General features: G+C 47.6%; 1 protein-coding gene across 3 annotated transcripts in view; it reads left to right on the top strand.

Moving 5' to 3' along the window:
- NAT10 (N-acetyltransferase 10) overlaps positions 1–23,945 on the top strand; it is a 39,674-nt gene that overhangs the window by 1,674 nt on the left and 14,055 nt on the right. For all 3 annotated transcript variants that reach the window (XM_082343691.1, XM_082343692.1, XM_082343693.1), the window contains exons 2-18: positions 921–1,043; positions 1,390–1,481; positions 3,629–3,800; positions 5,167–5,289; positions 6,952–7,013; positions 8,435–8,549; positions 8,648–8,755; positions 12,632–12,765; positions 13,961–14,054; positions 14,198–14,296; positions 17,473–17,609; positions 20,388–20,512; positions 20,967–21,117; positions 21,401–21,497; positions 22,375–22,491; positions 23,371–23,472; positions 23,570–23,644. In XM_082343691.1, the coding sequence (XP_082199817.1) occupies positions 936–1,043; positions 1,390–1,481; positions 3,629–3,800; positions 5,167–5,289; positions 6,952–7,013; positions 8,435–8,549; positions 8,648–8,755; positions 12,632–12,765; positions 13,961–14,054; positions 14,198–14,296; positions 17,473–17,609; positions 20,388–20,512; positions 20,967–21,117; positions 21,401–21,497; positions 22,375–22,491; positions 23,371–23,472; positions 23,570–23,644 (1,911 nt within the window). In that variant the 5' untranslated portion in view covers positions 921–935. The remainder of the gene's footprint in view (positions 1–920; positions 1,044–1,389; positions 1,482–3,628; positions 3,801–5,166; positions 5,290–6,951; positions 7,014–8,434; positions 8,550–8,647; positions 8,756–12,631; positions 12,766–13,960; positions 14,055–14,197; positions 14,297–17,472; positions 17,610–20,387; positions 20,513–20,966; positions 21,118–21,400; positions 21,498–22,374; positions 22,492–23,370; positions 23,473–23,569; positions 23,645–23,945) is intronic.

Below are 23,945 nucleotides of genomic sequence, written 5' to 3'. Positions count from 1 at the left end.
ACTGACTTTGTTAGTAATATATGTGAATTTAAAAAAAACAACACAAAACTCCAAAAAAACAAAAGAACAAAATAAGAATCATCTGTTATCTCACCATCCATAAATAACTACTTTACATTTTGGTGTTTTCTTCCAATCTTTTTTTTTCTATATACATATTATGTACATGCATATCCTGCCATGTTATCCTCTAATAAGCATCTGTATCCATATCCTTAGATAATATTTGAAAATGATTTTGAACAAATTTTTTTGAAAACCGCTTTATTTTCCCATAGATATATCATACATTTTAATCATTCTTTTTTTGAACATTGTTTCCAATTTTTTTTTTTTTAAATATTTTTAGATTTATTTATTGATCTATTGATTGATTGCTATGTTGGGTCTTCGTTTTCTGTGCGAGGGCTTCCTCTACTTGTGGCAAGCGGGGGCCACTCTTCATCGCAGTGCGCGGGCCTCTCACTATCGCGGCCTCTCTTGTTGCAGAGCACAGGCTCCAGACGCGCAGGCTCAGTAATTGTGGCTCACGGGCCTAGTTGCTCCGCGGCATGTGGGATCCTCCCAGGCCAGGGCTCGAACCCGTGTCCCCTGCATTAGCAGGCAGATTCTCAACCACTGCGCCACCAGGGAAGCCCTGTTTCTGATTTTTGAAAAACTCCTCTATAAGGGTGTGAATTACAGCTTCCCTGTTGACTTCCCATGCCAAGGGAACATTTTCTTCACCTTTCCAGCCTAAGTTTCGTAATTTAAAAAATGAGGCTGATGTCTTCCCTAGGGAGCTGTTTGAGGGTTCAATAAGATGATACTTATAAATGTGCCTAGCTCAGCCCCCCAGCCCCACAGGAGGCAGCCAGCTAATGTTCCTCACCCAGAACCTGGATGTTCATGTCCAGTTGTGTCCTTTCCTTCTGTTTCAGTGATAGTTTTTCACCATGCATCGGAAGAAAGTGGATAACCGAATCCGGATTCTCATTGAGAATGGGGTAGCTGAGCGGCAGAGGTCTCTCTTTGTCGTGGTCGGAGATCGAGGAAAGGATCAGGTAAGGCCTGGTAAATGCTTCCTGACTTACTTTGTATCCTGTCCCAAAGAGTCAGCATGTTACAGACACTCTGGGGTTTCACACATAATGACTGGTTTTCTTTAAGTGAAATGCCTAGTGGGATCATTCCTTTACTTATTGGAAGTGATAAATACTCAATATTTAGAATTATTAACAGACAGGTTAACAGCTTTTGATATGTGGGGTGGTGGACTGAGCACAAGGGTAAGTGTATGTGAGCTGGCTTCTAGTCCCCGCCTGGGCACTGCTGGCCTTGTGGTCTCGGGCCTGGCTGTCCCGGAGGTCTCTTTTGGTCCTGAGATGCTATGGCTTTTTTCTTTGGCAGGTGGTCATACTCCATCACATGTTGTCCAGAGCAACTGTGAAGGCTCGGCCTTCTGTGCTGTGGTGTTACAAGAAAGAGCTGGGGTTTAGCAGGTAAGCCGTGCCCTTTGAGCGTCCCATCCCACTTCCCATCCCTGCTCGTTAGTTAAATGTTAGGAAATGATTCTTTGGCATGGTTTTTCAGGGATTCTTAGTGAAGGTGCTATCTCTGAGGACACTCCCAGTAGAGAAAAATAATAGAGCTGATGCCCTTTCTTCATTCCTGACAATACATTTCAGATCCTTTTCATGCTCTTTTAAGTCCCCAGCCCAATTCCTTGCTTTCTGCACACGAGTTTTCTTCTTAGTTTTCTCAGCTGATCAAGCCCCTCTAATAACGCAGTTTCCTTCAGTTGCTCTTGGAAGTTACCAACGACCTGATGCCTAATGCAACAACTTTTCCCCCTCTTTCTCCTTTTTTTTAGAGCTCTTCCTCTAGTAGTCCACTGCTGTTTTTGACAATTGGCTGTTCTTATTTTTTGAAGTTGTGGACTTAAGACTTCTTATATAGTAAAGAGCAGACCTCCAATACAAACACACTTAGGCACAAGGGGAATTTACTGAAGTACAGTTGACTCTGAAACAATGTGGATTAGAACTGCAGGGCTCCACTTATACCCGAATGTTTTTCAGTAGTAAATACTACAGTACTACGTGGTCCGTGGTTGGTTGAATCCTCTGATGTGGAGGAGCTGCGGTTACGGAGGGGCCAACTCTTAAGTTAGACTCAGGTTAACCCCCAGGTTTTTCAAGGGTCAGCAGTATATGGGCTACCTCCTGAAGCCTACGGGGATGAGATTTCAGCTCTTCTGCGGGGGTGGTATAGAGCCGCAGTGCTTACGCTCCAGTCCTTGCTCAGTCTCTCATCTCTGCGTGTCTGCTTTGTTCTTTTCCCACTTCAAGGCAGCTTTCTGCCTTCTATGGTTCCCATCGCAGAAACACCACTTGAGTTTTACGTGGTTTGGGTGCAACGACACAGAAATCAGTCTTCCTCCCAAATTCTTTTGGAAAGACATCCACCCCTGGGCCAGAGGAGGTGGGGTGGGTCACCTAGTAGGAACCTGGCAGTTCTGCCTACGACTGTGTGTGTGGAGGAGTTTGGGGTGTGGGGTGCTGTTCCTTGGCGGATAAACCATTATAAGGTCACCTCGGAAATGCTCTCCTTTCTTTGCTACTGTGACACTCAGACCACCTTCCTGAGCTCTTCTCTCTCCCCGAGCTCATCTCCTTCCCTAAACCCAGCTCACCTGTGTGGTTCTGTCCTTGGGCCTCTTCTCCCTCCTTTATCCCTCAATATATGTGTCTCTGGGGTAGACTCTGCTGTGGGGAAACCCCCTGCGAAATTGGGCAGTTTACAGTGTTTTGGGCAGATTTGCCTTTCAAACTTAACCCACCTGCTTTCACTTTTAAAAATCTCTTCTGTGCTTCTTACAGCTCTCCTACCCCTGTCTTGAGCATTAGGTTAAGGCTGATGCTAAGTCATGGGCTGAGGAAGTGGGGCCCCAGGGGGAAGGCCTTGGCTCTACTATTCAGTTAGCGAACTATGATAAAATTTTGGTTTGCTGTAACCCTTGATTCTGGAGTTTTCTTGTTCTCTCCTTTCTCTAAAAGAAAGAGTTAATTGACAGTTAGGTATTCAGAGTTTTTTAAGACAAAAGAAAAGTTCAGGGATTTCTGGGAGATGTCCAGATTCCGTTCCAACCCTTATATCCTCTATCAGTATTGTCTTAGATTAGAGCTGCCCTTGAGGACTTGATCCCACCATCTGGGAAGGAAGTGGATGAATTCATTTAGGAAAAATGAATAAAGTAACCCGCCATCACAGTGCCTCTCCCAGGTTCTCTGGGAAGCGGTGCTGTGTGGTTGAAGCATTGGCTTGAGACTGAGGTAGTGAGGCCACTAAGGTTTGCTTTCAAGCTCTGGCTGAACGTGAGGTTTAGGGACTCCCATTACCCTTTTTGTAAAGTAAAGTATCAAAACGGCAGGGTTCTCACACAGACTTACACTGTCTCCCTCCGAAGCCAGTCTGCTCTAACGCCTCTTTCGTTTCCTGCAGCTTTAAAGTGAGGGGATGAGCACTACGATTTCCAAGTTCCCTTCTAGCTCTGAGGGTCTAAGTGGGTGATCGTTGAGCCTGTCCCCTGCTCCCAACTCTAGCCTCTCTGGTTAACTGGCTTTCATGGGATGGGGGGTGATTGCAGTCATCGGAAGAAAAGAATGCGACAGCTGCAGAAAAAAATAAAGAGCGGGACGCTGAACATAAAGCAAGATGACCCCTTTGAACTCTTCGTAGCTGCCACAAACATTCGCTACTGCTACTACAATGAGACCCACAAGATCCTGGGCAATACGTTTGGCATGTGTGTTCTCCAGGTGGGTGACTTGCCCCAGCCCGTGACTGGAGTCAGAGTGCTAGGGAGTGCCTGGGCTGCCTGGTCACCCGCAAGGACAGGTGTACAGAGAGGAGAGGAGTCACGTGTACTCCCTCCGCCAGAGCTTCCTCCGTGGAGGCCTTGGCCACTTTCCACAGGAGCTTGATAACTCACCAACAGAAAAAGAGCATTTTCTACCAAAAGCGGCACTGGTCTAGAGATACCCAAACTGGCAGTGGCGCTCCATCACAACTGGGTCTAACCAGCTTGGTAAAGCACTGAACTTTGAGTGACCCTAGGACCCCAGATCCCTATTAGAACTAACTGAAGACTTTTGTGACCAGAGAGCAGTGGGACTTGTTTTAACTAACTAGGTACAGACCCGAGTACTCGGACGTCCTATCCAGAGTGCTTGACTGAATGACCACCCCTGTCACCGCCCTTCTGGTCCTTAAAGTCTCCTAGCTTTCCCCCCTCAGAGAAGTAGCTGGTGAGTTTCTTCACTGGTATGTATTTTCTCTTGCCTGGCAAGTTAATAGATTAAGTTTCACATTTTTCTTTGTTTTGAGCTCTGGTGGTCTTTGTTTTGTTCTTTGATTCTTTGGCACCTGTGACTCCATCCGCCTCCCCCCCCCCACCACACCCACCAAAGAAAACATTTAAGCACAAATCCTCACATGTAAGCACAGGTTCCCATAGTTTGATATGTATTTATTATATGCATGCACTACTATGATTACGTGCATCATAAAACATACCTTATGAAATATAAATTAAGAAATGAGGTGGGAAATTTTGAATAGAACTTCTAGTTTTTCCTTTCTGCATTCCAGTGGGCTGTCCATACACTGCTGGCTTACATCCCACCTTGGAGGCTGAAAAGAGTGTTTTGCCTGTTCTCACCCCATCACTGACTGGTAGGGAGCTGCTTTTGCTCACCAGTTACCAGGCGAAGTGATGGTGGCTCCTTTAGGCAGCGGCTCCCCCATGTGGTGCAGTTGAGTTTTGTCAGACAGTTTCCATCTATGAACAGAGCAGAAAATGAGTGTGAGGTATTTCTGAAATTCAAGTGTGAATCAATGCAGATTGGAGGACTTCTTTCCAAATAAGATTTTATGAGGGATTACGGGAAACACTTTGACATGTAAAACCGGGTATACCTCTTCTCCAGGGCTGGGCTCTCTTCTGTGTCCCCTAAGTAAGGGACTGTGTGTGTGTGCGTGTGTGTGTGTGTCCTGGTGAGTCAGGTACGGGGTATGGTCTTGAGTTTGTACTCTGAAGCCCTCCTTGTACCTTATCGCCTGGCCCCTGGTTAAGCTTCCCAGCGGGTGCTCTTTGCAGCCAGTTCTAAGGTTTCCTTTTCCCAGGATTTTGAAGCTTTGACTCCAAACTTGCTGGCCAGGACTGTAGAAACAGTGGAAGGTGGTGGGTTGGTGGTTATCCTCCTACGGACCATGAACTCACTCAAGCAGTTGTACACGATGACCATGGTAAGTGTCCGTTTTTTTCTTTAACTTGATTGTGGCGGTTCAAATCAATCTGTGTTTTTGCTGCTTTCTTTTAAGAACTCCTGCTGAGCAACTCCAGTGAGCGGTCAGTATAATTTCTAGGCTGGGAGCTCTTTGACTGGAGCTAATGAGGAAGTTTCTGCAGAGAAGCCTCAGTGGCCCTGGGTGTGCTTAGGAATCTGTGAATTTTGCCTCTGCTTTCAGGCATTTGCAGATTCTACACCAGTGAGATTCGGACATGATGCAGCTGTTGTGTAGTTAAATTTCTAAAACGGTATTCCACAGAGAGCCACGCCAGTGCCTACATTTGTGCGCTACAAGAAGGGGACCACGCGCAGGCGTCCTCACCTGCCCTCAGCCTAATGGGTCGTGGAGGGGCATTGCCATCCCGCTCCCGGACTGGCAGAAACCTTGACTCCAGGGGGTGGGGGGGGTATGTTTTTTCTCCCCAGGCTGAGGGAGTGGCCGGAAGTGTTTCCCCGGACGCGGAGCTGGCTCTGCCACGTGGGTGTGCCGAGCCACAGGCTCGGAGTCATTCACTGTCCATTGCCAGCTGCTCGGCAACTGTTAGGCTTGGCCTCAGGGTTTCACGAGCTGCGTTCGCCTGGTGAAGTGGACTTCCATCAGATCTCAGTGCCTGCTTCCTGTCGCCCCACCCCCCACCCCCTCGCCTCACCCCAGCCCCTCCGGCCTCCTCGGAGGTCTTCAGGTGTGCCCTCTCCTCTCAGCACACTCTCGCCTGAGGGCCTTCGTGCCATTCCCACGGAGTGTCTGCTGGCTCACTGCGTTCCAGTCCCTGCCCAGATACCACTTCCTCGGTGTGCGGCCTCTCTCACACCCTGTGTAGAATATGTGGTTGGCCTGTCACTCCTCAACCTGTTTTGTTTTGCTTCAAAGCATGGTACAGCCACCTCAAGATAGACATTTATTTGTTTACTGTCTGGCTTCCCGTGCCAGTCTCCAAACTTTATGGGAGCAGGGACTTCGTTTTCCTCCCTGGTATATTCCCTGATCCTGGAAGGGTGCCTGGCCTTTAGTAAGCCCTCCTGAAATATCTGCAAACGAGCGAATGTCTGTGCCCACGTCACTTTGTTTGTTCTTCCTCCCTCTCTTACTTGGCTGCCTGCTTACCACCTCAGAGGGCCTTCCCTCTCTACCCTATATAAGTTGCCCCCCCCTCCCCACCCCCCCATTGGCTGTCACTGCATCCTGTTTCTCATTCAAAGCATTTGCCAAAATTTGTATCTATTTACTTGTTTGTCTCCGTCCAACCATTTGACTGTAAGCTTCAGGAGAATAGGTTTCATGCTTTACTAAACACCGGCTTGTCTGGCGTTGGCATGTGCATTTTATTGAACGAGTGAATATGTTTTGTGCTGCTGGATAAAATGTGGGAACAGTCAAAGGTGAGGTGAGGGGACATTTGTTGTGATAAGAAACATTGCATTTAGTGTCTGAGTCCAGCTACAGCAGATCGCATCCGGCCAGTTTCGCATGGCAGGTTAGGTAGGAGTAGATTTTGTTTCTAGCAGCATCACTGGTGCCTCTTTTACCCCAGGGTTGTTTGCTGGAACTTCTTCACACTTGGATGCTGAACCTCAGCGCTATCTGGGTGCCTCTGTTAATGGATGTTGTCTCTTTTAGGACGTGCATTCAAGATACAGGACGGAGGCCCATCAGGATGTGGTGGGAAGATTTAATGAGAGGTAGGTCTGGAGCACATTTCTCACTTCCTCAACTGTGGGAGGCACAGTGGGAGGAACATTTTCATCATCTTGGGCCCAACTGAAAGCTGTGCTCTGTCTCAGGGAAGGTAGTACAGGAGCCCCAAATGGTGAAATTCCCAATAGCAGCGGTAGTTGTGCAGCTAACTGAAAGCAATAAAAGTGAGTGGAAGGCTGGGGCCTGGATTCTGTCTTGCTTCTGGCCCTTACCAAGTCTCTCTCCCGCTCTGGCTTTTAGCCTACGCATCTGTCAGAGGGGTGATTTGTCTGGACCACTCTTTTCCCAAATGTGTTTCACAGAACACTGATGTTTAAGAGGGACCTTATGACAAAAGGGTTCTCTGGTCCAATATGTCTGGGAAATGCTGATATGGTTTTTCCTTTGTGAGGGTTCACGTGAGCCTGTTGTAGCCTCTGAAAAGTCTCACAGCACCAGGGACCCCAATTTATTTGACCACAGAGCCCTTTTTAGGGAACGCCAGTTAGCAACACGTGAAACGCCTTAAGAAGAAAGAAGCCATGTCGTAGGTCAGTGGTTCTCAACCGGAGCAGTTTTGCCCCTGGGGAGACTTGGCAGTGTCTGGAGACGCTTTGATGGTCGTGACCTGGGGTGAGGGCGGGAGGCTGGAGGCAGTAGAGGCCAAGGGTGCTCGCTGAACAGCTTAAAAGGCACTGAAAAGCCCCTCCAACAAAGAATTATCTGGTCCAGAATCTCACTAGTGCTGAGGTTTAGGAATCCTGGCCTGGGTGAACTGTGCGACCTAATTTCAATCGCCTCTGAGGCTGCTCAGTAGGAGTGGGCCTGGAGGTTGCCCAGCGCTACCGGCTGGAAGGGAAGCCTGTGAAAGTAGTGCGGGAGGCCCTTTTCTTGCAGTTGTGGGAGAAGCTTGGATTTTATAGCCAAACACATGTTTTGCTACACGCAAAAATGTTTGTATTATAGTGCTAGAGGGAGCTTTCCCCTCCACCCTTTCCTTTATTTTCTCCTCCTTGTGGCAGAAGGTCAGTCTGTTTGTGTATGCGTTTGTTTCCCTGTGTGGCTGGTGAGCACATGTGGGGTGGCTTTGGTGTTCCCCATTCAAGGAGACACCTAGTGCTAACGGGTGAGCCTGGGAGGATGGGGGAAGGGCCGGGGCACCCTGGAGCAGCGGGCTTCTGCACAGTAGGAACCCTTGTAGTCAGTCTCTTAAGGGAGTTCCCCGTTTGCTTGTTTGCTCTATAAAGCATGTTCGGGCCTCGTAAAGGAGGCTGGGAATCATCCGGCACTGCCCTCCAGATGATGGTGTTGGCTTTCTCCAGCTTTCTTAGAGACGTGGGGCTAGATGATTTTCCTGAAGAAAAGCCCTTCCCTTGTTGTGCAGACATTGCCCTCAGCACCTCACGACTGTGGTTTTGTTCCTCAGGTTTATTCTTTCCCTGGCCTCGTGTAAGAAGTGTCTTGCCATCGATGACCAGCTCAACATCCTGCCCATCTCCTCCCATGCCGCCAGCATTGAGGCCCTACCTCCCCAGACCCCGGTGAGCTGCCGGGGGCCGGGAACATGGGGCAGGCTCCGTTTTCTGTGCTGGCTCTCCCGGCATGGCGGCAAACCTTCTCCTCCTCTCCTCTCTGGTAGGAGGAGAGTCTTGGGCCTTCTGATCTGGAGCTGAAGGAGCTGAAGGAGAGCTTGCAGGACACCCAGCCTGTGGGCGTGTTGGTGGACTGCTGCAAGACCCTAGACCAGGTGAGCGTGTGTTCGGAACATCCCCAGCCCAGTCTGCACAGCGCGGAGGGGAGAGACAGCAGGCGGAGAGTGACAGACGCCAAGTTAGAACAAGGCTTGGCTCCTCCGTGGGCGAGGACCCTTTTCTGTTGCTCACACTCAGGCACGCAGCAACAGCATGTATTCACGACAGAGGTCCAGGATGAGCTCCCCCTTCCCCACGTTAACAGTTCAGGGAGCTGGGGGTTGGGGGGAGATGGGTTACATTTATGGAGGAACGCCACAGGCACAGGGTGATGGACCTGTGTCCTTTCATTTTCATTAAGTTTTTTTTTTTAATTAATTAATTTATTTTTGGCTGCGTTGGGTCTTTGCTGTCGCGCGCAGGCTTTCTCTAGTTGCGGCGAGCGGGGGCTACTCTTCGTTGCAGTGCGCAGGCTTCTCACTGCGGTGGCTTCTCTTGTTGTAGAACACGGCCTCTAGGCTCACGGGCTTCAGTACTTGTGGCTCGCGGGCTCTAGAGCACAGGCTCAGTAGTTGTGGCACACGGGCTTAGTTGCTCCGTGGCATGTGGGATCTTCCCGGACCAGGGCTCGAACCCGTGTCCCCTGCATTGGCAGGTGGATTCTTAACCACTGTACCACCAGGGAAGCCCCCATTTTCATTAAGTTTTGATGACATAAAGGTTTTTGCTTATGCCTTGTTCGTAAGTGAGGAGAGCTGGAGGCTCCAGTGTGAGGGCTGATGAGGGCCCTGTGGTGAGGGTCCTCTGTGTACCTGATCTCTAGGTACAGACAGCAGGCTGGGTGGGAGCTGCCAGGATGCATTTCTGTGCTCCCTGAAGTGGCCAGGGCCAGTAAACTTGGCTTCTCCGGTGGTTCCTGGGCGGTGATGGGAGCTGAATGCATGTGGCCCAGAGGCCTGCAAGCTGTCGGGTGTGTTCAGGGTTCTGGTCCAGCCTGAGCCAGCCAAGCAGCACAGGCCTCTCTCAGCACTGGGCTTTTCCCTCCTGATGGAAAACAGCTGCAGTGATGCCGCCCACTTGGGGCTGAGTCCCAGTAGGGTCGTTTCCCTTTCCATGCTGGAAGCAGAATCACCAACCACGCAGCTCTCTCTGCAGCACAGGCTGCAGGCTCTGGGTTGCTTTCAACCACTTCCTGGTAACTTCTTTATCACCAGAGAGAGGGAGTGAGAGAGAGGATGGGGAAAGGGCAGAAGAGGGAGAAACTATAATACAATAGTATTGTTGTAAGAAAATAAATGACCCATGGCAAAATAATTTAAAAAATCAGTAAGTAGGAAAGTGTGCATTAAAAATGGAAAGTGGTGTTTCTCCTTGGCTGTCCTGCTCTGCAGAGACAGCTGCTGTTAATGGTTTATTGTGTGTCCTTTTGGATCTTTTTCTGTGCATATAAATGGGTATTTTTAAAGTGTGCAAAGGGAAGGTGGTCCCCATTAGACATTTGGCTTGATTCCAGCTTTTTTGCTATTATAAGTAATGCTGTTAGGACACTCTTACAGATACATTTGTGGGCACTGTCTCTAGGACAATTTAACAGGAGAATTGCCGGGGTAGAGTATGTGTGCGTTAAAACGGGTGTCATGCCAGGTTATGGAACCCGCACTGTGTATGAAAAGGCCTTTTTCTCTGCAGTCTTGCCAACACTGGGTACTGTTAAATTCGTATGTCTTTACGAATCTGATATGGGAACGTAGGATCATTGTTTCAATTTGTTGTTACTTTAGTTATGAGAGAAGCAGGCACTGTTTTCATATAATTACTGGTTGTTTTGTTGGTTTTTATAAACCACTCTGCTTTTTTGTATTGGTTTTTCATTTTAGAATATTATTTTAGAGTGCATTTTTAGTCCAGATTTCATACCCTTTTATTATCTTTGTGGATTTTGCCACTTATGTTTTATCAGAGTTCTTCACTTTTCTACTCTAAAGCAAACAGCAAGAGGATAAAATACAGTGTTCAGCCAAGGCCAAGTTAAGGCGAGTAGGACCTGGATCCCCTCTGAGTGTTTCCATCTGGAGAGACTCTGGCTTCCTGAAGCCCCTCCCCTTCCTTCCCTTCCTTCCGCCTGGGACTGCGTCTTATCAGTATCTTCTGAGTGTCCATGCCCAGTCATGTAAGGCAGCTTCTTCAGGACCAGGCAGGCCAGGCTGGACCATCCGGCCTTCTTCCCAGTCTCAGTGGCCTGTTCCCCCGTGGGGAGCAGAGGCTGGCCCCTGAGTAGTGTTGTGGTCCCTCTTCTCATTAAGTGCCACTGACACTCCTCTAGGCAGAGGCTCAGCAGTAAACAAGAGGGACACACCTGCTTTATGGGGCTTACATTCTGGTGGGATGAGGAAGACAGGGAATCAAGGAAATAAGCAAACCACGTATTGTAGTAGAAGGTGCTGCGTAGGTGGGGAAACATGAAGAGCAGCGAGGAGGGATGGGGAGTGCCAGAGGAGGGAGGGGTGCTGCGGGTCTCCGTGTCGTGGTCAGAGGGGGCCTGGTTGAGCAGGTGCCCTTTGCGTGGGCTTGAAGGAGTTGAGAAAACGAGCCACGTGGCTCTCTGCAGGGAGAGTACTCCCGGCGGAGGGTCACCAGGTACACAGGCCTAAGGTAGGTTCTCCTGGTGCGCTCGGGGACTCACAAGGAGGCTGAGTGGGCTGAAGCAGAGCGAGTGGGTGAGGGTAGGAGGAGACGACGGAGGTCAGACCGTGCAGGCCATGCAGGCCCCTGGGAGGGCTTGGCACTTACTCTGTTAGCGATGGGGGCCAGCAGAGAGTTTTATGCTTATGGTCTCCGCACAGCTGTCAGAGGGATCCCCAGGCTTGCTTTATTTATTTAATCCCAGTTATCATGTTTTTTCTTTTTTAAAAAAAATTTATTTATTTATTTATTTATTTATTTATGGCTGTGTTGAGTCTTCGTTTCTGTGCGAGGGCTTTCTCTAGTTGCGGCAAGCGGGGGCCACTCTTCATCGCGGTGCGCGGGCCTCTCACTGTCGCGGCCTCTCTTGTTGCGGAGCACAGGCTCCAGACGCGCAGGCTCAGTAGCTGTGGCTCACGGGCCCAGTTGCTCCGTGGCACGTGGGATCTTCCCAGACCAGGGCTTGAACCCGTGTCCCCTGCATTGACAGGCGGATTCTCAACCACTGCGCCACCAGGGAAGCCCTCATGTTTTTTCTTTTTAAACAAATACACAAATTATTTATCCAATTGAAGGAATTCTTGTGCTTCTGGAAGCCAGCCTTAATTTTAACAGGATCGCCTTGTGCTGTGTTGAGTCTAGGTTGTAGGGGAACGAAAGTGGGAGCAGGACTGATTAGGAGGCTCCTGTAATAATGGCGGCGGGACAGGGTGGTGGCTTTGACCAGAGTGGTGGAGGAGGAGGATGGTGAGGAATGTAGAATTTTTATGTTTTGAAGGACGTATGGACAGGATTTGCTGATGAATCAGGTATGGGAGAAAATGGAGAAGACTTTTGGCCTAAACAATTGGACAGTTAGCTGAGCTGGGGAAGATCGTAGATGGGGGAGGATTGGGGGGGATGTTAGGTGTTCAGTGTGAGATTCTATTAGATGTACAGGTGGAAGGCAGAGCAGGGGCAGTTGCGTGTATAGAAGAGTCTGGTGTGCGGGGAAGAGGTCTGGATGGAGGTGTGAACTTGGGGGTTATCAGCACCTAGTTGGTGTTTAAAGCCTTGAGATCCAGACGAGACGATTAAGGGAGTGAGAGTCCAGGTGCTGGGCCTTGCTTTCTGGCCAGTAAGAACTCCCCTGCAGCCCCTCCGCCCCCGAGTTAGCCTAGGCATCAGCCTGAATTCTCCGTGGCGATGGTGGTAGATGGCTGGACCTTGGCCTTTCTCAAAGCTCACCTAATATGTTTCTCTTTCCACAGGCCAAAGCTGTCTTGAAATTCATTGAGGGGATCTCGGAAAAGACCCTGAGGAGTACTGTTGTGCTCACAGCTGCCCGAGGAAGGGGAAAATCTGCAGCCCTGGGATTGGCTATTGCTGGGGCGGTGGCTTTTGGGTAAGGGGGTCCCCATGTTTAGGCACTGTGAGCTGTGAGGGAGCAGTGTGCAGGAGTAAGGGGTCAGGGGACAGGGAAGCTTGGTCTCCTGGGTCTGAGCGGGCTCCTGTGTGATTTCTCTAGATCTTGGGTTCCTGTCTAGAAAGAGCAATGCTGTTTCCCCCAAACCCCCAAAGGTGCACATATATGTGTGCATGCACACACAGACACACACCAGGGCCAACTCACTATTTAGAGTTGAACAAACACACAAGAGCAAAGAAATGGGGGTAAGAAACTTAAAAACTCTCAGGAGATGAGCATGTATATGACCAGCTCTGCTGACTTAGAAAAGTACAAGTTTGACGTTTTAATGATTTTGATCAGTAGAAGATCTTGTTTGCTTCTGAGGAGCTGCCTTTGAGTGTGACGTTCCTTTGCATTCTTTTGTCCTGGGCGGAGGACTTCTGCAGCTGCCAGGAGAGCATGCACTTCCAGCTTCACAGACATAAAGGATGGACCTAGAATTTACCATGTCCTATATGCATTATCTTCCTTGGTGCTGCTAATTAACAATGTTAGCGTTTCATAGATGGATAAACCCAGGCTCAGGGAGTTTCAGTGGCTCACCCAAGACCCCCCCCCAAGTCAGTGCTGGTAGTGCTGGGGCTGAACTTGTAGTCCTTTGTTTCTCTTGCTGCTCCAGCAGTACCACTCAGCCCCGCCACCATTAGCGTCCTTTACATTGAACAAGGATCCCTCAGAGGTTAACTGTGGCCTTAGCCTGAGCGCAGCTGAGCACTTTGGCTTCACGGTTTGAAACCCTCGCAGCACAGCTAGTGATGAGAGTGAAGCCCTCTCTCGTCCCAGGGCGCAGGACTGGGGAGCCGCGTGCCGGCCCTGGCGCTGAGGGAGCGGTCTCCACAGTGCCCTCAGCAGGGTGCTTTCACAGATGCTGGTAGCTGATTGCTGGGATGTGCTGCCTTCAAACTGGTAATGCGTTTTCATTAGGTTGGGAGGAAGAATACTCTCAGGTCTGGAGTTGCTTTACTTTTCCTCCCCAAAACATGTGTCCTGATTTTTTTTCTGCCACCGTCTCTGGTTATCCCCTGTGTAACAGGGGCAAACAAAAATGTTTTCTTTTTTTAAGTTCTCTAAACATTTCTTAGATTTCCTAATTACTTTAAAAAAAAAAAATCCTCCTTTTGTTCAACAGGTACTCCAATATCTTTGTTACCTCTCCGAGCCCGGATAACCTCCACACTCTGTTTGAATTTGTATTTAAAGGATTTGATGCTCTGCAGTATCAGGTAGGAAATTAGGATAAGAGCTTATTTTGATTCCATGCTGAGTATAAATGCAGGTGAAGTCTTTAGAATGCAAACTTTCTTAATATTTAGTTTCTAAAGCCTGTTTCTGACGTTTGGCATTGGTTTGGCTCTTTCCCTATTAGGAGCATCTGGATTATGAGATCATTCAGTCTCTAAATCCTGAATTTAACAAAGCAGTGATCAGAGTGAACATATTCCGGGAACACAGACAGACCATTCAGGTGAGGCTTGTTCTAAAACCCTGCCACGTGGGGCCAGTGTCCTGCTGTATATAAATGCTCTAAGACGTCTCCTTTTATAGTTGTTTTATGTGCTGTGTAATTGCATATCTTTTAGACAGCATTGTTGTTTTACGGTAAACGTGTTCCAGATTTTCAGCCTCTTCTAAAGAAAAACATTCAAGCAGACTACCAAGTGTATGTAGCCAGATGGGAAAGTTGTAGTTTTGTCCCTTGAAAATTGAGTGAGTAGGATTGTAAGTATGCTAATCAGCTAAGAGAAATAAAATCATTTTTTCCGACATCATTTCTAATTTTGCTTAGTTACAGCAGGTTTTGAAATGATGCATCTGTAGCGAGGACAATAACCTCACCATTTAAAAGAAGAAAAGTTCTTCGTAAAATGTACTCTGAATCTTTGTGGTTTAGCCAGTGGCCTACTTTCCTTTTTAAACAGTGTTTCCCCGAAAGCTCTGTGAATCTCCAGTGCTCTGTAAGCCTGAATGGTCTGTACTTGTCCAAAGGCTACAATTTTGTTAAATCATGACAGGCTTGCAGAAGGGATGGAGGCCCGTGGGCTCCTAATGGAGCAGGTTATTGATCACTTTTGGAGTTGGGTTGGGGTGGGAAGCGGGCCAGGTCAACTTGGCACTTTACGCCCTTGACCTTTATGCCTGTGAGGCATTTGTATATGTCTGTCAAGGAGGTATACCTTTTGTCAAGGATCCAGGTTATAAATAAGGTTCAGTGTTTGTGCCTTTTTCCCTCAAGGACCTTAATTTTTTTCTAGCTAGGTCTCTTTCTAGACTCTCTTCTTTCTGTGCGTTTCTTCCTACTTTGGCCTGGTTCTCTCAGCTGCGGGGAAGAAAGTCCAGTGTTGGGGTAGGGCGGGGTGAGGGGCAGGCTGCAGGCCGTGAGAATACAGAGATCTGTTAAAACTCAAGAAAAATACACAAGCCAAAGAGGGAAAACCTTTCCGTGAAATGCCTGGCTCAGCCCTCGCCGCTCCTTGGATCTGTCATCAGAGACCTTCTCGTATTACCAGAGTCCTTTTGTCTCCAGACTGGAGTTGAAGTGCAGAAGAGGTGACCTGACTTTATGAGGCTACATTTGTGTCCCTTTGAGACCTCTTCTTTCTTGCTGGAAATTGCGATATAGAAGAGTATTAAATTAAAGTTGGCTGTGCCTCTCCAGGGGCCTGCTTTCTGCTGCTTTTATGAGGTGCTTGTTTAGTTTTTCTCTGTAAGGATCCAAGATGTGGGGCCCTACTGAGAACATGTATCCTGCTGTTGGAAATGAGTGGGGTCTCTGCCTCCTGACCCATCAGCTTCCAGCAAAGCAGTTAAAAAATCTCACCTGTAATGGAATACTTGAAAACTACAGGAAAGCACAGAGACCAATATAAGATAACACTCAAGTGCCCAGCACTCAGGCTTAAGAAATGCTGATGTTTTGCTGTTTGCTGTGTTTGTTTCATGTTTAAAAAGCCACTCATATTTTTGTTTTAAAGATCTGAAACCTCACAGACACGGTTGAAGTCCCTCTTGTACCCTTCCCCATCCATTCCCTTCTGTCACTCCCCATACTGTGCTCTGAGATTGGTGTGTTTCCTTTCTTTTTCTTTTTTTTTTTTATACATTTATTTATTTATTTTTGGCTGGGCTGGGTCTTCATTGCTGCACGCGGGCTTTCTCTAGTTGTGGCGAGCGGGCTTCCCATTGCGGTGCACGGGCTTCTCATTGCAGTGGCTTCTCTTGTTGCGGAGCACAGACTCTAGGCGCGCGGGCTTCAGTAGTTGTGGCTCGCGGGCTCTAGGGCGCAGGCTCAGTAGTTGTGGCGCACGGGCTTAGTTGCTCCGCGGCATGTGGGATCTTCCTGGACCAGGGCTCGAACCCGTGTCCCCTGCATTGGCAGGCGGATTCTTAACCACTGTGCCACCAGGGAAGTCCCTGGTGTGTTTCCTTTCAATTCATGAGTTTATATTTCACTACATAATTATGTATCCATAAATGGTAACATACTATACTTGTCTTTTTTCAGCTTGCCTTTTTTCACTCAACATTTGTTTTCAAGTTGGTCCAGATTGAAGCTTGTAGATCTGGTTGATTCATTTTTAAGCACTATATGAGCACATTACAGTTTATTTATATGTTTCTAGAATTGGAATTGTTGGGTCTTAGGGTATGTGTAGATTTCCATCTTTCTCGGATTTTGCGAAATTCTCCTTTAAGGTGTTTGTACATATTTACCTTCACCCCAGCACTTTCTTGAGTTTTTGTTTCCCCACGTCCTCACGAACACTGGGTGTTTTACTGCTATTTAAGTTTTGCCTGTCTGCGTGTGAAGTGGGGGTCTCCTTGTTGTCTTCAGCATTGTGCTGATTACTAGTGAGGTTGAGTACCTTTGTTTATGTTAGTTGGCTATTCAGGTTTCCTCTCCTGTAAAAATACCTCTTCATAGACTTTTGCAAACTTTAAAAAGAGCAGGAACCCCTGTAGGAACTGAAAGGGTTGTTTATACGCACAAGGGTGCCAAGCTCATGGCAAGTTTGTGACATTAGATGGCCCAGCTAATAATATAAATAAGGATGTGTGAGGACTAAGAAGGTTATAAGTCTTAGAAGTGTCCCCACCAGTGCAGGGGGACCTGGGCTTTATATTGACGTTGTCAAAGCAGGACACACAGTACCCAGAGTGTAGGAGATGCTTGAGAAACCTGACATCCTCCCCTTTAGCCATTGCTGGGGCCAAGCTTGCCTCTGGCCCACTGGCCAGAGTGAGGCTGGGGAGAAGCCTGAGAAGGGAGAGAGGAGAGAAAGGGAGGCACCACCTATCACTCAGCCAGGTCCCAGGTAGGGCATTTTTACAGGTTTACCTAATTTTTTTCTCAAGCAGCCATCAGGTATTTCCTCCGTTTTCTGGAGAGGAATCTGAGGTGCTGAGATGAAGTGACCTGCCCAGGGCCACACAGTCAGTGGTCGACCTGTTTGGACCCAGGCGTCTGACTCTAAGCCCATCCCCGCTTTGCCCTGCCAGGGAAGAGCGAGAAGGAGGAATGAGAGAAAGAAGAAATGGGACAGGGGAGAGAGAGTAAAGAGAGGCCTTTATGGTGACTCACTAGTGATCACAGCCATGGTATCAGGTGGCCAAGCTAATAGTATAAATTTTTCTTTCCGGCAGTATATACATCCTGCAGATGCTGTGAAACTGGGCCAGGCTGAACTTGTTGTGATCGATGAAGCTGCTGCCATCCCCCTCCCCCTGGTGAAGAGCCTTCTGGGCCCCTACCTTGTGTTCATGGCATCCACCATCAACGGGTGAGGCACCTTGGGCAGGAGCCGTTGCTCCCATTGTAGGTTTTGCCAGTTAGATAGCATTTAACGAATGTGACCTGGGCCTGGGTGGGTAGGGCTGATTCCTGAAGTTTGAGTCTTTGGGGCTCTGCTGCACTCTCTCCTCGGCCTTCTCCTTGGCAGCTGGCCCCTTCATAGTAAACTATAGCTCACTTCTGGTCTGAGCTACGGCCCACCAGAACAGGCAGCACCAGACTGAAGAACTTCATAACCCAGCTGATGAGTGTCTCCTTCTGTCCATAGGCCTGATGAAGTTCTAAAGGGCACATGGATGGCAATACCGGTGTCTTATCTCTGAGGGTTATGTGCAAATATAGTATTAAAGTAACTGTATAGTTATCATAAGAAAGCAGGATCGAGAGCTTTTTTAAAATTTTGAAATATTTAGTTCTTGTTTGCTATAGAAAAGCTAGAAAGGTAAGGTAAGCAAAAAGAAAAATCACTGGTGATCTGACCATATAGAGACAGCTTCTGTTAGAATTTTGGTGTACATTTTCTGTGCATTTATTTAACTTTTTCATTTTGAATAAGAACATAAACATAGTTTTCATAATGTTTTGAATTTGCTTTTTTATGTAAAGAATATACTGGGAATTCCCTGGCAGTCCAGCGGTTAGGACTCCGAGCTTCCACTTCTGGGGGCCTGGGTTTGATCCCTGGTTGGGGAACTAAGATCCCGCAAGCCGTGCAGCATGGCCAAAAAAAAAAAAAAAGAATATACTGGGAAATCTTTCCTGGTCAGTATATACATATCTTCAATAATGAAAAGATTTCTATATGGAAGTCACATCTTGAAGAGATAATTCTATATTATAGATTTATTATTTGACTGCTTTGCTTATACTGAAAACAGTTAAATAAAATGGGTTTTACTTTTTTGTGATAACTGCTTTATTGAGATATATTTAAAGTGTATAATTCAGTGATTTTTCGTATATTCATAGAGTTGTGCAACCATCACCACAGTCAGTTTTAAAACATTTTCATTACCCCAGAAAGAAACCCCATATCCTTTAATTAACATCCTCCAATTCCTTCCTATCCCCCAGTTCTAGGCAACCACTAATCAACTTTCTGTATCTATGGATTTGCCTATTCTGGGCACTTTATATAAGTGGAATCTTGGAATGTGTGGTCTTTTGTGACTGGCTTCTTTCACTAACCATAATGTTTTCAAGGTTCATCCGTGTAGCTTGTATCAGTACTTCATTCCTTTTTATGGCCAAATAATATTCCATTGTATGTTTATGCACATTTTGTTTTTCCATTCATCTTTTTGATGGTCATTTGGGTTGTTTCCCTCTTTTGGCTAGTAGCAGTAATGCTGCTGTCAACATTCATGTACAGGTTTTTGTGCAGACATGTTTTCTGTTCTCTCGGGTGTATACCTAGAAGTGGAACTAGTGGGTCAAATGATAACTTTCTGTTTAACTGTTAGGGAACTGCCAGATTGTTTTCCTAAGCAGCTGTGCCATTTTACATTCCTATCGCAGTGTCTGAGGGTTCCAGTTTTTCCATATCCTTGCTAGCATTTATGTCTTTTTGATTATAGCCATCCTAATGAGTATGAAATGGTATCTCATGTGGTCTTCATTTGCATTTCCCTGATGGCTGATGATGTGGGGCATCTTATATGCTTATTGGCCATTATTTCTCTTCTTTGGAGAAGTATCTATTCAGATCCTCTGCTCATTTTTCTAACTGAGTTGTCTTACTTATTATTGAGTTGTATGGAAGGGTTCCTTATATAGTCTAGATACAAGTCTCATATACATGATTTACAAAAATTTTCTCCCACTCAAAAACTTTCTCCCACTCAAGAAATTCCACTTTCTTGATAATGTTTTTTGAAGCACAAATATTTTTTTAGCTTTGTTGCTTGTGCTTACTCTTTTTTTTTTTTTTTAAATAAGTAAATGGAATTCCTTTGAGAATGCTTTGTTATATGGGGCAGGCAGGAGGAATAAAGCACTTCAAAATTTAATTTTTTGATCATTCTTTAAAAGTAGTATTTGAGTTAGAGGAAGTATTTATACAGTATCCTCATTTATGATAATGAATACTGTGAAACAGTGTAAAACTGAAAATTAAAAAAACCCGCTGAGCAGTCTGCACCCTGTGGTCACGTGTGCTTGTGACCAAAGACAAGGAGGAAATAACAATTGAAAAGAGCTGGTTCAGTGATCAGATTATAGATGATTTCTTTTCCCCAAATTTTTTGTTACTTCTTCACGTCATCTTTTAAATGAAAGTAGTAATGAGAAAAGTTACTTGGGTGGTGGATTTGTTTAATCTTAATATTTCCAAACTGGAAATGCTCTCTGTTCATTTTTTCAAGCATGGAACTTCTAATAGCAGCTCTTATTAATTGGCCATTTACCTGTGTTCCAGTTCCATTATGCTAAATGCTTTATTCACATCATCTTCTCAGTCCTTATTTTTTAGTTCACAGTACAGTCCTGTGAGATGTGTGAAATAGTCCCCTTTTGAGGAGGAGGCTAAAAGGGGTTGGGTTCCTTGTCCAGAGGTACTAAATGGACATGCCAGGACTTGAGCCCAGGCCCAGAGGTGAGCCACCATGCAGCCCTGCCTCCTTTGGGCATGGAAGTTCAGAAGTGACAGGGGCTGTCCTTGGCCAACAGGAGTCTGGCGTTTCATTAGGATGAGGAAAGTAGTTCTCTGTCCCCTCCTAGAGAGTTGATTTGGGACCTCATGCCTGATTGCCTTTGCTTTTGCTCCTAGCTACGAGGGCACTGGCCGGTCTCTGTCCCTCAAGCTAATTCAGCAGCTCCGTCAACAGAGTGCCCAGAGCCAGGTCAGCACCACCGCTGAGAACAAGACCACGACGACCGCCAGACTGGCATCAGGTACCCCTGGAGCTCTGAATGCGCCTGCAGTGCACAGCAAGTCACTTCATACTCTCCTGCGGGACCCTTCCCCTCATGACCTCATGGGCGGTAACAGACCATCTGACCATCAGGCAGAGAGGTTGAGTCCCCAAGAGGTGAAGTTGCTTTTCTCTGAGGAACAGCAAACCAGTGACCAGATGGGAGGCTGACCTGGGCCTTCTGGTGGCTAGACTCCTGTTTGTCACCATCTCAGGGCATTGGTTGCATTGACTTAGAGAGATCCCCTTGGGATTGGTGTCGAGGCAAGTTGAACATCCACCAGAACAATTTAAAACCACTCGCTTTAAATTCTTGAGCCATATTTTGTGAGCACCATGTGACAGAGATAAAGTAGAACATTTGCCTTGCTCTTCTGGACAAAAAGTATTTACTAGTTGTTCCTCACTGTGTGTGTGTGTTTTGCGGGGAACAGCGCGAACCCTGCATGAGGTTTCCCTGCACGAGTCGATCCGATACGCCCCTGGGGACGCAGTAGAGAAGTGGCTGAACGACCTGCTGTGCCTGGATTGCCTCAACATCACTCGGATCATCTCTGGCTGCCCCTTGCCTGAAGCCTGTGAGCTGTATCCTCCTGGGTTCCATTTGCCCTGTGAAAGGGAGAGGGGGCAATGGAAGGGTTGAACAAAGGGTTTTGGCCCTTTGCTTCATAGGCTGCTGCTCTAGGGAGAGGGGAAAGTTCAATGTTGTTGATTTCCCTTCTTTTCCTCCCTAATGTGTTTCTGCTCAGAACCAGGGGCGCCTCTTCCCAGGTTGAGGGAAACCCACATATCCAGGTGACCCTTGGAAGTAGTGTGTCCTGTTTTGGCTTCTCTTTGATTTGCTCTGGTTGCTTAACTCCAGATCCAGCTACTATGTTAATAGAGATACGCTCTTTTGCTACCACAAAGCCTCTGAGGTTTTCCTCCAACGGCTTATGGCCCTCTACGTGGCTTCTCATTACAAGGTAACTGCATCTAGCCCTCGGGTGAACTTTAGCAGTGAATTCCAGCACTGGGCAGTGCCTTTTGACTTGGCTTTTTGCATGTTTTGTTACCCAGTGGCTCAGGTGGCCATTCCACTGGGACTTGAACGTCCTGATGTTGGCAAGGTCCAGGGGTCCTGCTGGAGGGGTTGCATTTCCCATTTTTGTTCAGGCTTGTTGTGGGCTCCAGCTTTGCATACAGAGTGTGAGATTTCTGCATGTAGCTCCATGTGTGGTAGCTGGAGAGGGTGGAAAGTTTTGCCCATTTAAAAGGGGTACTTACATTTCTTGCCTGGTGGCTAAATGGATGGGCTGAGATGACATAGCAGTTGTAATCCGGGGGCTGCTCTTTGACCTGAGACCAGCCTTATACCCCTGGGCTGTTTTTAAGGAGCAGTGAATGAGAATTTGGAATATTTGAAAGTCTTAAAAAGGCACATTGGGAAGGACACTTTTTGAGTGTCTAGGTAGCTTTTCTATGAACACCCTTTAAACGGAAAGCTGCAGGGTTGGTGTTAGAAGTGGTGAGAGGTTTTCTTGAAATAGCAGCCTCTTACCACGAAGAAGTTCGCTTCCCAGCTGTGAAGTATATAGCACTAACTAAGCAGGTCTCTGCTCCGGCTCTGCAGCCTCAGCACTCGTGGTGAGGTGAGAGCAAACGTTGGAGGCTCAAGTCCCACTTAAGCCCTTACGGAGGGTCTCAGGCTGGCTGGCCAAGATGCTGGAAAGGCGCTTTGACGGGTTTCAGCACATCACTTGGCTCTGGGGAAGGCAGTTCTCCAGTCATGACTGTGGAGTAGCCTCTCGAATGAGGACGGGATGAGGAGTGCTTCTCACTGACCGTGTTGGTGCCCCACAGAACTCTCCCAGCGATCTCCAGATGCTTTCTGATGCACCTGCTCACCACCTCTTCTGCCTCCTGCCTCCCGTGCCCCCCACCCAGAATGCCCTTCCTGAAGTGCTTGCTGTCATCCAGGTACAGAAGCTGAGGTGTCCTTGTGGCATTGATTTTGGGACCCACTTAGGCATCAAGGATTAGTGGTTCGGTAACCGCAGCGCAGAAGGGGAAGCTGTTGATTCCTGGTCTCAAGCCTAGTGACTGGGCGTATCCAGGCAGGCGACTAGGGTGCATCAAAGGAAACTACCACCCAGACAGAAACCCAAAGCCCCACTGTTCATGGATGGGTGAAAATCAGAACTGGCCACCGTATTTTGACTTGCAGCTCCTAAAACAGAACTTTGTTTTCCTCCTTTATTACTAAAGCAATATATGCTACTTGTAAAATTAGAAGACACAGATTGGGAAGATGTTTTTAATGCCTAGCCTGTATTTATGCATTTCTTTATCATTTTTCCTGTTCATAAACATGCGATCATAGTATTTGGTAATCTGGTTTTTTTTTTCAATGTGTCAGATATTCATAATCTGCATAATTTTTAAGGCTGCATTGTATTTCATGACATGCACGTATGGTACTGTGTTTAACCATCCTCCTGTTAGACCCTGGAGTCACTGACTTTGCACAGTTCTGTAGAGAGCCACGTGAGCATCCTGAGTCTTAATTGATGAGCTCACATGTACACCATGTGTGGAGACCCTCTTCTAGTGTGGTTTTGCTCTCTGGGCCAGGAGGATGTCAGTATTCTGCCTTCTTAGTGACGGTGTCAGGATGCCCAGGGGACACAGTCATGAAACTTCTCTTGGAAACGGATGAGTCGGTTACAGGGTTAAGCGTGCGCTGGAGTGGAAACAGCCGGCCTAGTCAGAGCAAGGGCAGAGTGCTGGTGAGGTTCTGGGAGTGGCTCTGAGCCTGGAGCCGGCCTTTCTGTCTGCACTGTCCTGCTTCCCCAACAGGTGTGCCTCGAGGGGGAGATTTCTCGCCAGTCCATCTTGAACAGCCTGTCTCGAGGCAAGAAGGCTTCGGGGGACCTGATTCCATGGACAGTGTCGGAACAGGTGACATGCTTTCCCTGGTGTGTCTGAGCGAGTGAAGCTGGCGGTGCTGGAGGCTGTCTTTTGTTGCTTAGTTACCGGCTTGTGTCTCCCCCCACAGTTCCAAGACCCAGACTTTGGCGGCCTTTCGGGTGGAAGAGTGGTTCGCATTGCTGTTCACCCGGATTATCAAGCGGTAACGTGTCCTCGTGTGTGCTGTAATTAGCTGCGGCCGTGTTGCTGGCCGCTCGTCAGGGCAGGTGTCCGCGGTTGTTTAAATAGGAAGCTGGTCAAGGAGTAGCAGATCCAGGTCCCCCTCTGCTGTGGACGGTTTGCCCGGGGCTGGGGGTGGGCGGGCAGGGTGATTGTATGTGCTCAGTCTTTGTGAGGACAGGGGACTTGTGAACCAGATCTGCTTCCCGCAGTTACCTCCCATCTTAGAAGTCCTCACCGAGGAGTTAGCTGTAGAGTCATCGGTTCCGAGCTCACTGATCTGT

Source organism: Balaenoptera borealis, assembly GCF_965194805.1.
Source record: "Balaenoptera borealis genome assembly, chromosome: 11".
Classification (NCBI taxonomy): Eukaryota; Metazoa; Chordata; class Mammalia; order Artiodactyla; family Balaenopteridae; genus Balaenoptera; species Balaenoptera borealis.
This window is presented reverse-complemented; position numbering and strand designations above follow the sequence as displayed.